Source organism: Cynoglossus semilaevis, chromosome 12, assembly GCF_000523025.1.
Source record: "Cynoglossus semilaevis isolate Cse_v1.0 chromosome 12, Cse_v1.0, whole genome shotgun sequence".
In the NCBI taxonomy this organism is placed as follows: Eukaryota; Metazoa; Chordata; class Actinopteri; order Pleuronectiformes; family Cynoglossidae; genus Cynoglossus; species Cynoglossus semilaevis.
In genome coordinates, this window is record NC_024318.1 from 4272184 (window position 1) to 4285474 (window position 13291).

Below are 13291 nucleotides of genomic sequence, written 5' to 3' on the forward strand. Positions count from 1 at the left end.
TCCACCCCGTTGATCTCCCGCTCGGCCAGCTGCTGCTCCCGGCGCTTCAGCAGCTCCTCCTGAGATTTCTGCTGGAGCGCCGCTCGTGTCAGCTCCTCCTCTCTGGAACGTAGTTCCTGGAAGACATTGGGAATTGATGAGAATTGATGTTCCGTACCGTACCTGGATTGTACAGTAGGTGGCAGGAGCCTTGACTTTCCTCCTGCAGCTGGTTTAACAGTATGGTGGGTGTCAACAGTTACAGAGAAGGAGAAACTTATTATTATTAAATAGAAGATTGACTTAAAACAGAAAGAACACGTGGAGACATGTTTCCGAGATTATTATGGTCTGTGATAAACTGTGACGCGTGGGAAAATAACTCCAGCTCCTCTGCTGCCACGTCTACTTCTTTGTTTCTTTTTCCTTTTCTGCTCGTAGCTGAGGAATAACAACAATCCAGGCTGGACGACTTCCATGCAGCCACCCACCTCCACACAGATTAGAGTGGGACGAGAACACAACATCTGCTGCTGATGAGCTGAGAAAATCTGCCAGTAATCTGCACTTTTATTCTCCTAGTAAACCAAGATTCTGTATAAAAAAAATTTATATCATGATTTTATCACAGGAGGATTTTCTACCATCAGGCGTCTGTGTTTGATTTATATCATGATTTTATCACAGGAGGCTTTTCTACCGTCAGGCGACTCAGTCTGTGTTTGTTTTTTTTTGTTTTTAATTATGAACGTAGTGTTCGCAGTGAAACCAGAGGTGATGCTCCTCCACCAACAGGGACGGGGTTGGACCCAGGTCCATGTGCTGATCCTGCTGTGCAGCAAAGTGCTCATTAACCTGTCGTTGTAAAGCATCCACAGGGAATTATACAGGAAGCAGATTAAAGTTCTAACAAAGGAAGGAGGGGGGAGACGGGGGAGGGGGGTGTGTGTGTGTGCACTGAGGCAGAGTGGGAATTAACCGCTGGTCTGTTAAATGTACAATTAACTTGTACAATAACCAGCTAATAAAAGCTGGTCCCATGGGAACAACGTAATGAGTATTAATATTAATAACACACGTGTTTACGAGTGTTTTTAGACGACACCTGAGAGAGAAGGTCGTGGTCAGAGGAGGATCGAAGTCTGGTTTTATACAGGAAACTAGGAGGGTGTGTTGGCAAGAATCCGGTGAAGTATCATAATACGATATATCGTGATGTAGTGCGATACTATTTTTATCATTAGAGAAGAAATAAAAGAAAAAGAAAATGAACCAACATCATGAATATTTGACTGGTAATTGGTGATAAAGAAATCCAAACAGTGATCAGTAGATCTTTGATCCGGCATCAGGAAACTAAATACCTCGATATTTCAGCGTCAGTGATGCCGTGCTGCTGACGTACCTTCTCTTTGGTCCTGAGCTCATCAAACATCTCCTGGATCTCCACACGCCAGTCGTCCTGCATGCTGTGGAAGGACTCCTGGGGCATGGTGGCCATCACCGCCTCCTCGATGGCTGACAGCTGCTCCAGGATGCAGGCAAATGAGGGTCGAACGTGAGGGTCCTGGTCCCAACACTCTGGACAAACGTAAAGTGACAACAGTGTGAATTCACTGCATCTCTGCCTGTGTGTGTTTTTGTGTAGAGACTTGAAGGAAAATATTTTTTTTAAATATTTTTAGATTCTTGTTCATTTTGGATTTAATATCATTTTCATCTTCACCTTCTTCACATGTGTGTTATATTTTGAAACAGTGTATTTTTAGAAAACAGAATTTCTCTCTTAATTTTAAACCTAAACACCTATTTAGATTAATGTTAACATTGAGAAATGTGTGAAAAAAATCCAGATAAAATGGGATTTTTATTTCACCTTCCATGAGCTTGGCAAAGGGTTCTGGGCAGGTGGAAGGAATGGGGAGAGTTAACTTGTTGACTGCCACGCCGTAGGCCACGGCCAGGCCGTCGATCCCTCGGTACGGAACCTCCCCTGTGAGGAGCTCCCACAGCAGCACACCGTAGCTGGTGGATGACACGCAAACAAAGAGGTGAGGAGAAAGTTACGGAAAAGGAAGGGAAGAGAGAATGGAGGTAAAAAAAAAAAAAAAGATGTCTTCCTCTGGAGCGTGGGCGTGTTATTGTCATACCTCCAGACGTCACTGCCTTTTGAGAACAGGGAAGACTTGATGACCTCGGGGGCCATCCAGGAGTAGGTGCCTGCCGCTGACATCTTTGTGGTCTTGTGCCACTCCCTGGCCAGGCCAAAGTCTGTGATCTTCAAGGTCTTCCTCCCGATGTCGTCATTCTCGATCTTTTCAAGTAATAAAACTGCAAAGAGAGGCGACAGGTTAGGGAGAGCTTGAGTCACTAAAGAACAGGATGTGAGGCGAAGGAGGAAATAAACATCTGTGTGGGCACGAGGACAATAAGTGATGAGTGACAGAATCAAAAGGAACAGTGGAAATACTGCACGGGGGATGAAAAGGCCAGATATGAGGGGGAAGGAGGTGAAAAAGAGGAACAGTGAAAGAGAAAGGAGAGACGTAAAGAGCAGTGGACATCCGTGCATGTGAGAAATGATAGGTGATATTCAACAGGGCCAACAGCAGTATTCAGGTCATTTATTACTGCACAAACACAAGGCTGACAGAGCAACAAAGCAACTGTCCTCAGGTCCTGAAGTGTTCAACACATTAAAGAACAGCAGAACCCTCCAACACCGTGCAACACTACACCTGTCCTGAGAGCCTCAGCCACGGAGACAACGCAACCGGCCGAGAAACTGTCGGACGACTGTTGACCAGAACCACGTCACGTCATGAACAACCTGACGTGGCTTTGGTCAACAGTTTCTGCGACAAAGTATGAATAAGAACAGATGGAATAATTAGCACGTCACTTCACATATAGTTGGAAAAAAATTAAAAAATGAGAACTTGAATTAGAAAAAATCTACATAAATCTATAAATATATATATACGTTTTATTACTTTTGAAAAAACTACATAAATCTATAAATATATATATACATTTTATAACTTTTGAAAAAATATTATTATTACTATTTGAAATCAACTGCTCAAATGTTGAATCTGAGATTGTAAAACAAATTAAACCATGAACCTTTAGAACATATACAAATAATTTAAAGACCATTTCTGACATGATCTGTATCAGTTTCAGATCTCCATATAGTCTGTTCATTCATTCATTCATTCATTCATTCATTCATTCGTTGACTCTTCACTCTCCACCTCTCACTGACAAATTAAAGAGTCAGTGTGAAACACTAATGGAATAGATGAAAAATGTGAAGATTCAACCAAGAACTTATTTTAATCAGCAACACAACAAAGAGTCGACAACAGGACAGAGACCGGGGTGGGTCGGGGCTGGAGGGGTCAGGTGGGTCGGGGGGCTGTTACCCAACAGTTATCTTCAGACCAGTACACTTGGAGGCCGTGTCGTCCTGTGTGAGCAGCAGCAGCCGTCTGCTCCAAAGTGCTGTATCAAAAGCCCAAACTGAGTCTTTGATGCTTTCATGTTCTCAGTATTACTTTCAACATTTGCTTTTGCCTCTGCCAAGACCTTCTCACATTACAAACTGTCCCATTTTACTATTTACACGCAACCCTGGCCTCTGCTGTTCTGGGAAACGTTTCCACAGATTTGTTGATTATTTACTTAGCAGATGAACGTCCACTTCATAACATACAACCATGATAATATTCCCATGGGAAGAAGGACCTCAGGACAGTGTTGACAAAGTCCAGTGGTCCATGTATGGGGGGGGGAGGGGGGCAATAAGTAGATCAGGATCTAGCAGTAGATCTCAAAGGGATTGTTGGTAGATCCTGAGCAATAACATTTAGAAAATAATAATTAAAATTATAGATGTAATTATGATGCTAATCACTTGGGCTAAAGTACAGCACAACTACAGCCATTTAATCAAAGTACCCCAACATATAATGCATATAATAAGATTTAGAGTAACTATATATTTAGAGTTTTCAGCGTAGTTAGATCACTTCACCCTGGTCATTAAAAAGTAGCTCCGAAGATTAGTCAGTAGTCAATGATGTGTTAACATAAGGCGATGTGTGTGTGTGTGTGTGTGTGTGTGTAATGTTATCACACAGTGACCTTGGATGTACTCCTCTTCAGCACTACTTCCAAGGTCACACCACCCACGGACCTTCGCCTTCATCTGGAACGAAGAACTGATTTTCTCATAAATCTGAGTGGGTGACTTGGCTCTAGTGTCTATTTCATATGTCTCATATAAGTTCCCTGAAGTACTCAGTACTCTGTGCAGTACTTCGACCGTAATGTGACTTCCATCAGCCTCCACTCACAACATGAGTATTGGTGCCATTACTTGCCCCCGGGCACAGAGGGGATCCTCTACCCACAAGACAACAATAGGAATTCCATTACAACAGGTTTCACGAGATCAGTGCTATACTCCTACTTCCTGTTGTCATGTCCTCTCTCAGTGATTCCATAGATTCCTCCCAGCAGGCTCTGGGGCTTCATTATATTACTGAAGAACAGTGGTTTAGGGATAAACCCCTTTTTTTTGGCCTATAGAATATCACGCCAAATATTTTCTTTGTAGCTCCATGGTACTTCAGTGTCAGCCCTCTAGAAATGTCTGATAATAGACTTGTCTTCATGACTCCATAACTGACGTTATACTCATTTTAACCTCTGCTGTTCTGTTTCACACAGACTGTGGGACAATAGAACTGATGACTGATCAATCAACCACTACTGTAGTGGACCACACATATGCTAAGAGCTTTTTTAACACGACAAGAATGGCTAATGCAACAATAAAGTTAGAAAGTCAATTAAAAACCATCAGTGTTTTCTACGAGGATTGTAATAATTGAACATTATTTTGACACGTTGCTCTCAGAAAGTACAACCTTAAATTGCCTTTTGTCCCAGATTCTTTGCGCCTGCACACTTTCAGCCTTTCTGAAGGCTTCAGATGTAGGTGTTTTTAAAGGTCAAGACAGTAAAGACAGTAGGAGGAGGAGAGGAGGAGCGGGAGGAGATGAGAGCAAGAAAATGAACTTTTCAAAATAATTTGTCTTTCAGAGTCTGATACTAAAAGATTAGATTATTATTATTATGAAAATGTACGAACGGGGCGACAATACCGGTACGTGGTACCAGCCAGTACCAGCTGACCGGACCGTTGAACAAAAAGGTTGAAATATCTCAGCTAACAAACGTCGGTCCCGTCACATCCTACACTCAGTTGCTGCTGTTCAGCCCTGACAACAGTACATCCTACACTCAGTTGCTGCTGTTCAACACTAACAGCCTGAATCAGGAGCACTCCGTTGTCACTGCTTCAGTCCTAGACATTTTCACACAGATCACATGATACGTTTATGTTCTGCCGCGAAACCGTGCTCAGTTTGCATCAGCTGGTGTAACAGAGCGATGGCAGGGGTTTTCCAATTCCTCAAACAGTAGAAAAATAATGCAGAGATCAGCTCTAATGTGACATGTGAGATTGGGACATCCCTGGTACAAACACTGCAGTATTGTGTTCTTTCAGAGACAAGTTATAGTTTCGTTTAAATAGGATATGTTGAGGAGAAAAAGGAGGAGAGGTAACCCAATCATTACAGTCGAATCTCATGACTCTAATCCAACACTAACAGGCCACACCAATGGACTGTAAGGACTGTACTTGGATGACGGCGGCCATTTGTCCGTTTCAGCAAATGTTTCTGCTAAAATGATGACAGCGTTCTGCTTTCATGGTTCTGCTGATGAGTAACACAAAAGTTTAAAAAAAAATCTCTTTGTGGTAAATTAAATATTTGAATGGCTCCATCAGCCCTGCCTCTGTTTCCTTTCAGACTGTAACAATATGTTTTAGTCATTGTTCATTATCATAATGCAGGCTGTTTGTCACGCACGGCTCCATGTTGTGTTTGGAGCTTGTGCTGCTTTTCTCAACTCTATATTTTCTTACTCTTTTGAAAAGAAAGTGTTTTGAAGTGTAGAACAGTGCCGTGCAACTGGAGATGGATACGTCCCCAGGCTACACCCCACCCTCGGTCCAACCCCCATTTAATTCCCCTTTCCAAAAGTGGATCTTCAGGCAGACCCATCTCTCACGGAGGAACAGTGGGAAGATCAGAAGTCGAGCTGCTGCCTTCAAAGCAGGTCCCACGCTTCTTCCCATTGCCTCCTGCCCCTCCAGGTAAAAAGGAACAAAACTACACTTTTGGGGGCAACATCCAGCACTTGTTCTGCCAACGTTCTATTTCTACAACAGAAATTCTGCAAAATATAAAAATATTACTGTACTGTGATACTGTCAGATGCTGGAAAAAACAATGGATTTCTACAACAGAAATTCTGCAAAATACAAAAATATTAAAGTATTTAAATCTCAAAAATGTATTTCTACATTTTACACTGTGAACCGTCAGATGCTGGAAAAAAAAAAGAAAAATTAAACTTAAACAGAATCTGAGTTATTTAGACAATTTTTATCAAACGAAAAAGACATTTGTTTCAGCAATACTCACAGCATCCAACCATTTAAAAAACAAAAAAGGGTAAAAACAGATTTTGTTTCAGTAGTGTTGGGGAAAAGTTATAAAGACTACAAAGCATTAGATTAAAAAAAAAAAGTTATTAAAGTTGGCCTCTATTTACACCGTTTTGGTGGTTTGAAGCACAACAAAGCCCTGCTGTAACAAGACCACAATAAAAGTTTTGAATGTGGCCTCCTAACTTGTCAGGCAGTATTTTCATATCTGTGCCAACAGACTGAGCATGAGATCAAGTCAGACTTCCTGAAACAGCCAAACATTCCCAAACAGTGTCTCTCTCTCCGGGCTGAAACCAGAGCGCCCCCTGTTACTCTGTTAAATGGGAAAAGGATCCAGACTAATGGTGGCCTAAAACCATCTGTCATGATCATGTCTCACAGGGTCAGTTGCTCCTCATCTGTCATTTTTGTCTCCTAATTTGTGTCTCTTTAAACCCTGATAAAGGCCAACTCTTGTCAAAGGTGTACACCTGGTGTATTACAGTACATCAGTATCAATCTTGTGTCGGGGGCTGATTTGGACGGCAGCCCCTCTCAGCTGTGGGCCCTTTTCCTTTTCACCCTGCCTGACAACAATAAGTGCAGTCAGGGAGAGGTCATAAAAACACAGTGAAAGCATCTCCACTCCTCCTCTCCCGCCTCTGCCCATTCTCTGCTCACAAAAAAAAAGACAGGCAGTAACTGTCTGTGTGTCACCACGGCTGTTTGTGGGAATCTAGAAAAAAAGGTTCCCTGCAACACCTTATAAAAGTTTGGTAACTGCCCCTCTCAGAGGCCACTTGTACCAGAAGTAGGACAGGACCAAGAAACATGACAGAGAAAAAAAAAAAAAGAATCTCTCCGACTTCACTGCATCATCAACTTAATTGTTTTCTCTCCTGCAGTGAAGAAACAGGGAAAATGAAAAGTTTAATTTATGCAATTTAATTTTTTTTTTTTAATTTTCAAAAAATGCAAACGTAGATATAATAATGGTTTTGATTGATTACAATGTTTTATGTAAAAATACAAAATATTCTTAGTAAAAAAGTATATTATTGTCCTTATTTGTATTGCTCTTATTTTTGAAGTAACCTTGATTAAGTCTAAAAGTAATATTTTATATATATTTCAGTTATTGTTTTTAAATTATTTTTAAAAAATGTTTGTGTTTCATTTCATGATTTTCTGCTGATATGACAGCTAAGCGTAAAACAAAATATTAATACACTGAAAAAAAAAATATATATTGCAATACATCATATCGTGATACGTATCGTATCGCCAGATTCCTGCCAATACACAGCCCCAATGACAACCTGCTTTTATACTTAAGTCAATGTCAACTTTCACATTTTGTATCTGTACCATAGTCACTTGTGGATCAAAGTCGGTGGACAGATACACACAGTGTATCTGTGTGGACATTTTTATCACCGTCACAAGCGACACATTTCCCACCCTGCTGCATGTTTCCTAGAATCCTCCAACACTGAACTAACTGGGAGTGTATGCTGAATGCGAGCAAATGAAGAAGTCTGATAATAGAAGTGCATTATGGTAGAATGCAGTTGCACACGCTCCAGCCCGAGTCAAGCAAACATTCCTGGCATACTGTGTCTGGTGTGGAGATGTGAAACTGCAAAGTTAAAGTAGGTTATGAATGCTGGCTCAGGGCCAGGTTTCACTGGCATTTCTTAGACTTATCAACAGCTTTGTGACAACGACCGTTTCCGAGAAAAAAAAAAAAAAAAGTCAACAACAGTATAAACTTAACAAGGATATTGATGGAAGATGGAGACAAAAACAACACAAGTTACGGCCAAAGTCTTACGTCACATACTGTAACTTTATGAGCGCAGGAGAAATCAGATTTTTTTGATCAATGGCCTACATGGAATGAGCTATAAATAACAACAATACAAAGGAAATGTAGTTTTAACCTAAGGTTGAGTTGTTAAAAACCAGGAGTGAGAGAGAGAGAGCAGAGACAGGAGTGAAGGAAGGTAAGTTAGGAGGAAACTAACGAAGGAAGCAGAAGAAAAACCCCCTCAGTTTGTGGTAATAAAAGAGTACCGCTGCTCTCTGGGAGATTAAATATGAACGGAACAAAACAAAACGAGGGCTTTGAGACCCTCAGAGTCCTAGCCATTCTTCTGGTCACAGTAGCCTAGCAACCACTGCTTGACCAGTCCATTGTGCAAACGTATGTTAAGCTTTTATCCCTCATTAGCAACATTCCTCCCTGCAGGCTGGGATTTTACAGATTAGGTTGAAAAAACACAAAAGAGAAAGAACAAATCTAGCTGACTTCCAACATATTACTTTAGAGGCTAATCATTGATCAAATAGCTGTATGTTTGTTAGCGTGGAGCATGTGTACACTGGGAGTTGATAAATCCATGTGGAGTTCAGTAAAGGGGGTGTTGAGGTATTTTTTTCTGCCTCCTTGTATAAATATGTTTTGGTTTAATCTGAGCTGAGTTGGCTTCACTCATAAAATATGAAATTAAGTCAACATCAGCTGTTTAACTACCAGTTATTGACATAATGAATATTGCCTTTTTACGAGCTGTGAGCACAATTCTCACGCCCTCTGTACAAACTGAACTCTGGACACCTGACCAGATGAACAGACGACCCAACCAAACTTTTCTGAGGTGCATTGTTCCAGTTTTTATGGGAAACGACCCAAACACACCACAGGGTGCGATTTAACTGAAGTCCAGTCTGTGTGAACACTTTTCACACAGACTGGACTTCTGCTATTTTTCACTCTGCCTTTAGATTACACTGAATATACTGACTGGATGTAAAAAGATTTTAATGGTGGAGGTTTGATCAGAAAACTTTGCTCTGATACTCCAAGAAAAAGGAAAAACTTCCTTTTCAAACTTTACAATAATATATAATATATATAATAATTAAAATGCACTGCAGGAGAGGAGTAGGTTTCACCCAGCTACAATGAAAAAAGATACAAAACCAGGGCTGTGTATTGGCAAGAATCTGTCGATACGATGCGTATCACGATACAGGAGCAGCAATACCATATATTGCAATATACTGCAATACTATAGGCACGACAATATATTGAGTTTTTTTACAACAACAGCAATAGGATACGTATCTTGATACAGGGAAATATTTGACTGGGAATTTGTGATAAAATATCAATACAGTGATAGAGGATATTGATACAGCATCGTGAAACAAAATATTGCAATATTTCAGGCTTTTGCTCTTGGACTTTGAACTTTTGGCTTTGGCTAAAGAAAAATAATTGTTTTAGTTGCATGAGCGATGCATCTTTTTTGCATTTTCTGAAGTGCAAACTGTCGCGATTAAGAAGATTGGTTCTCCTGCTTTCATTCAAACTCACTGAAGGAGTTTGTAAATAATCTTTCCTGGGTTTAATTTGAAGTGGCTGGCCCTTTATTTGAGACTTCTACACACACTCAGTCACAGTGAAGTGGCAGGACAAACACATCCACTTGTTTTAGCAGCACTGCGTTTGTTCGGGGGAGTCGGCTGCTGTGTGGTCACCAAACATCCGATTAGCCCAGTCCAAACAGCAGCTAAATCCTTTCTCTCCATCTGCCCGTTATTAATCCCAATCTGTATCTTAGATTTTACTCTGTGTCTCTGTCGGTGCTGCAGAGCCACAGACAGCGGTGAGTGAGAGCTGCTCCCCAGAAGCCTCCAGGATAATGAGACCAAGTCACCAAAGGAGAAAGAGCGTTTGGGCTCCTGTTACCTTTATAAAAGGGGGAGTCTGTGTTTAGTATGAGTCACAAATTTCCAAAAACTAATTGCAAGCCTTTAGTACTGATCTTCAGCTACACAATACCATGAGGTACACAAGACTTTAATAAAGTAAAGTTACTAATCATAAATGTATTAACAGATGACGCTGTGAATCTCTGATCTGCTTTAAAACAAACAAAACTATTGTGTTTAAACCAATATTCCCCAAATATAACATAAGCTGTGCACGGCCTGAAGGTGTGAACACAGTGTGTTTGTTTAACTGTTTGGTAAATCACTGACTATTTGCACAGTATGTCAGTTCAATAGTAGGCAGAGAAGGTGTGTGTGTGTGTTTGTGTGTGTGTAGGACGGAGGTGGAGGGGGTGGTGCAGAGGGAGGGGAAAGGGCAACCCAGCTGAGCAAACTCTGACTTTATTTCACACCCTCCTGATAGCATCCCCCCCCCCCGACCCCCCAACCATTTCATGAAGCCACAGTCCACAGTGTATGTCTTTTAAAAATCCACACAGAGACACCTGACTGACTGACTGACTGACTGACTGACAGACTGACTGACGGTAGGCAGTGGTTGAGACTGTAGGTAATTACTGAGACATTTTTGTATGATCTATTTGTCAACAGAAATGATGAGGATGTTTGATGAGTAAGAGCAGAGCAAGCAAAGTTAGAATGAAAATCATTAACGTGACGTTCAAACACTTTCATTGCCATAAAACACAACTATTATTCTCATATTTGTCTGAAATTATTAGTTGAGTAATGACTGCAATTACTAGTACTTCCTGCACCCAAATAGTTTGAAAACCACACTGTCTTATGGACGATTACTGTGATTACTTTGTACATTTTCTACTTTAAACAATTTTAAATGAATGACTGCTTAAATATAATTTATGACTTTTAACTCATTACACACACACACACGGTTTTTCTTACTATTGCTGGACTTGAGGTCCCGGTGGATGATGGGTACCACAGCCTCCTCGTGCAGGTACTGCATCCCTCGTGCGATCTGAACGGCCCAGTTGACCAGGATGTGTGGAGGAATTCGTCTGCCGGTCAACGCACGGTTGAGCGTTCCGCCTCGGGCATACTCCATAACCAGGCACAGGTTGGGCTCCTCCAGACACACTCCCTCCAGTTTGATGATGTTGGGGTGCTGCAGCATGGAGAACAGTTTAGCCTCCTGTTTCACGCTGCCGGCGGTGGCTGTTATGTCCTCGTCCGGGTCCTGCCGGGCAGCCTTCACTGCCACCTCCTGATCTTTCCACGTGCCCCGGTAAACTTTGCCGAACCCCCCAACGCCAATGATCTCCTCCAGGACCAGTTCACTGAACGGTATCTGCACCGGAGAACCCGGGACTCGCTCCGGTGTGCCCGCAGACCCACGACTCGCGGGGAGCCTGTAAATAGCGGGCTGATAGGTGACATAGTTAGATGGGAAAATACCGACCCGGTGGTTGATTTTACCCGTCCACCAGCCCTCGTCCCCGGAAATGGCTGCGTCCTTAGAGAGAACTTCCACCACGTCTCCACGCCGGAGGCTGAGCTCGTCCTCGCCGCTCGCCTCGTAGTCGTACGCAGCTGTCCACAGGGAGCGGGTCGGGCAAAGAGGGGCCGAATGAGCCCAGGAACGTACGGTAGGTGTATCTGTCCACGCATGTTCCCCGCATCCATTCCCGGTACCGAGACCGCAACTGCCGCCGCCCGGCCGCCCTTCACCGTTTGGGGAAGCGGCCTGCGAGACATCCATTTCTCGGTGGCCGTAGCGGCACCATAGGGTGTGGAGCTTTTTAGGGACAAAACTGAAACTTTAAAAAAGTTACGAGGTCTCTTGTTGAAATCCACATGTCGTCATTGCTTTTCAGTGGTAGCAGAGATGGGGTTCCAGAGCAGCCCAACGACGAGTGTCCCACCGTGTCCAAAGTCCTGAGGGAGTGAGAGCGTCCTCAGCCCTGGAACACGTCGTCACCGCCGTCAAAGTACAGGGCTCGGTGACGAGCTTAGTGTGGGTAAAGTGAACTGGAATCCTCACAACTTCACAACAATAGTCATTAATAATAAGAAAAAAAGTTTTTTTCTTAAAGTATGTTTTCGGGAGAGTCTACTTCAGCTTAAAAACGGGATGTTTTCACAGGTGCCGCTGGAGGTGCACCTGCACCATTCCTAAAAAAAAGAAAGAAAAGTCCCGACAAGTGTGGAACATGTTCTTATGTTCTCCATAAACTACTTCTTAAAAAACGACGACTTAAAAACGAGTAAGTATGACAATAGGGTCCATAAACACGAGAGTTAGTAATAGTTAGTTTTACTTAAAGTCTTGGCTAACCAGGTTAGCTTAGCATAGCGCTGTTGGAGAAGTTACTCGCTTTTCCCAAGTTTTTCTCTCCGTCGCTGAAGCGCCGAGAAACAGACGATTAGAGCGATGTGAAAGAGAATCGAATATCCTTAAAAACGACGTGAACAACATGAAAAAATACAAACGGGACGATGAGGAAAAAGAAATCCGTCAAACTCAATCAAAACAACCCCGTTAAATCACCACTGTGCGGAGCTGGAAGCAGGCAGCAGGATCAGCGGCTGCTCTTCTGGGACTCCCCCTACACCCCCACCCCGCTCTCAACGCTCCTGGCTGTGGAGCTTGGTGATTGGCGAAATCTACGACACGTGACCGTCGCGTCAGACGCGCGGGGAGGGGACGGGTTGGAGCCTTTGCCGGGGGAGGAGCCAGTGGAGGAATGTGAGAGGGAGAGCGCGCTTCCTCGCGGAGGAGAGTGGGAAACCGTGGAAATCGTGGTCCATGAAAACAAATAGACACACCTGACATTCTGTTTTAACCCAGAACTTTAAATGATGTTTTAAAATATATAAATAAAAAAAATATTTGTTTATTATAAGCCAATAATAAACAGTCCACCCCGAGGTTTAGTTAGGCTAAATCAATGGTACTCAAACTGTGGTATGCATAGA

At 42.5% G+C, this 13291-nt stretch overlaps 1 protein-coding gene across 1 annotated transcript in view; it reads right to left on the minus strand.

Annotated features, from left to right (window-relative positions):
• map3k21 (mitogen-activated protein kinase kinase kinase 21) overlaps nt 1-13246 on the minus strand; it is an 18239-nt gene extending 4993 nt beyond the window's left edge. Inside the window, exons 1-5 of the mRNA XM_025060724.1 lie at nt 11258-13246; nt 2130-2310; nt 1856-2004; nt 1385-1560; nt 15-116 (exon numbers count right to left, since the gene is read on the minus strand). Coding sequence (XP_024916492.1) covers nt 15-116; nt 1385-1560; nt 1856-2004; nt 2130-2310; nt 11258-12074 — 1425 coding nt within the window. The 5' untranslated portion in view covers nt 12075-13246. The remainder of the gene's footprint in view (nt 1-14; nt 117-1384; nt 1561-1855; nt 2005-2129; nt 2311-11257) is intronic.
• Nucleotides 13247-13291: the final 45 nt, after the last annotated feature.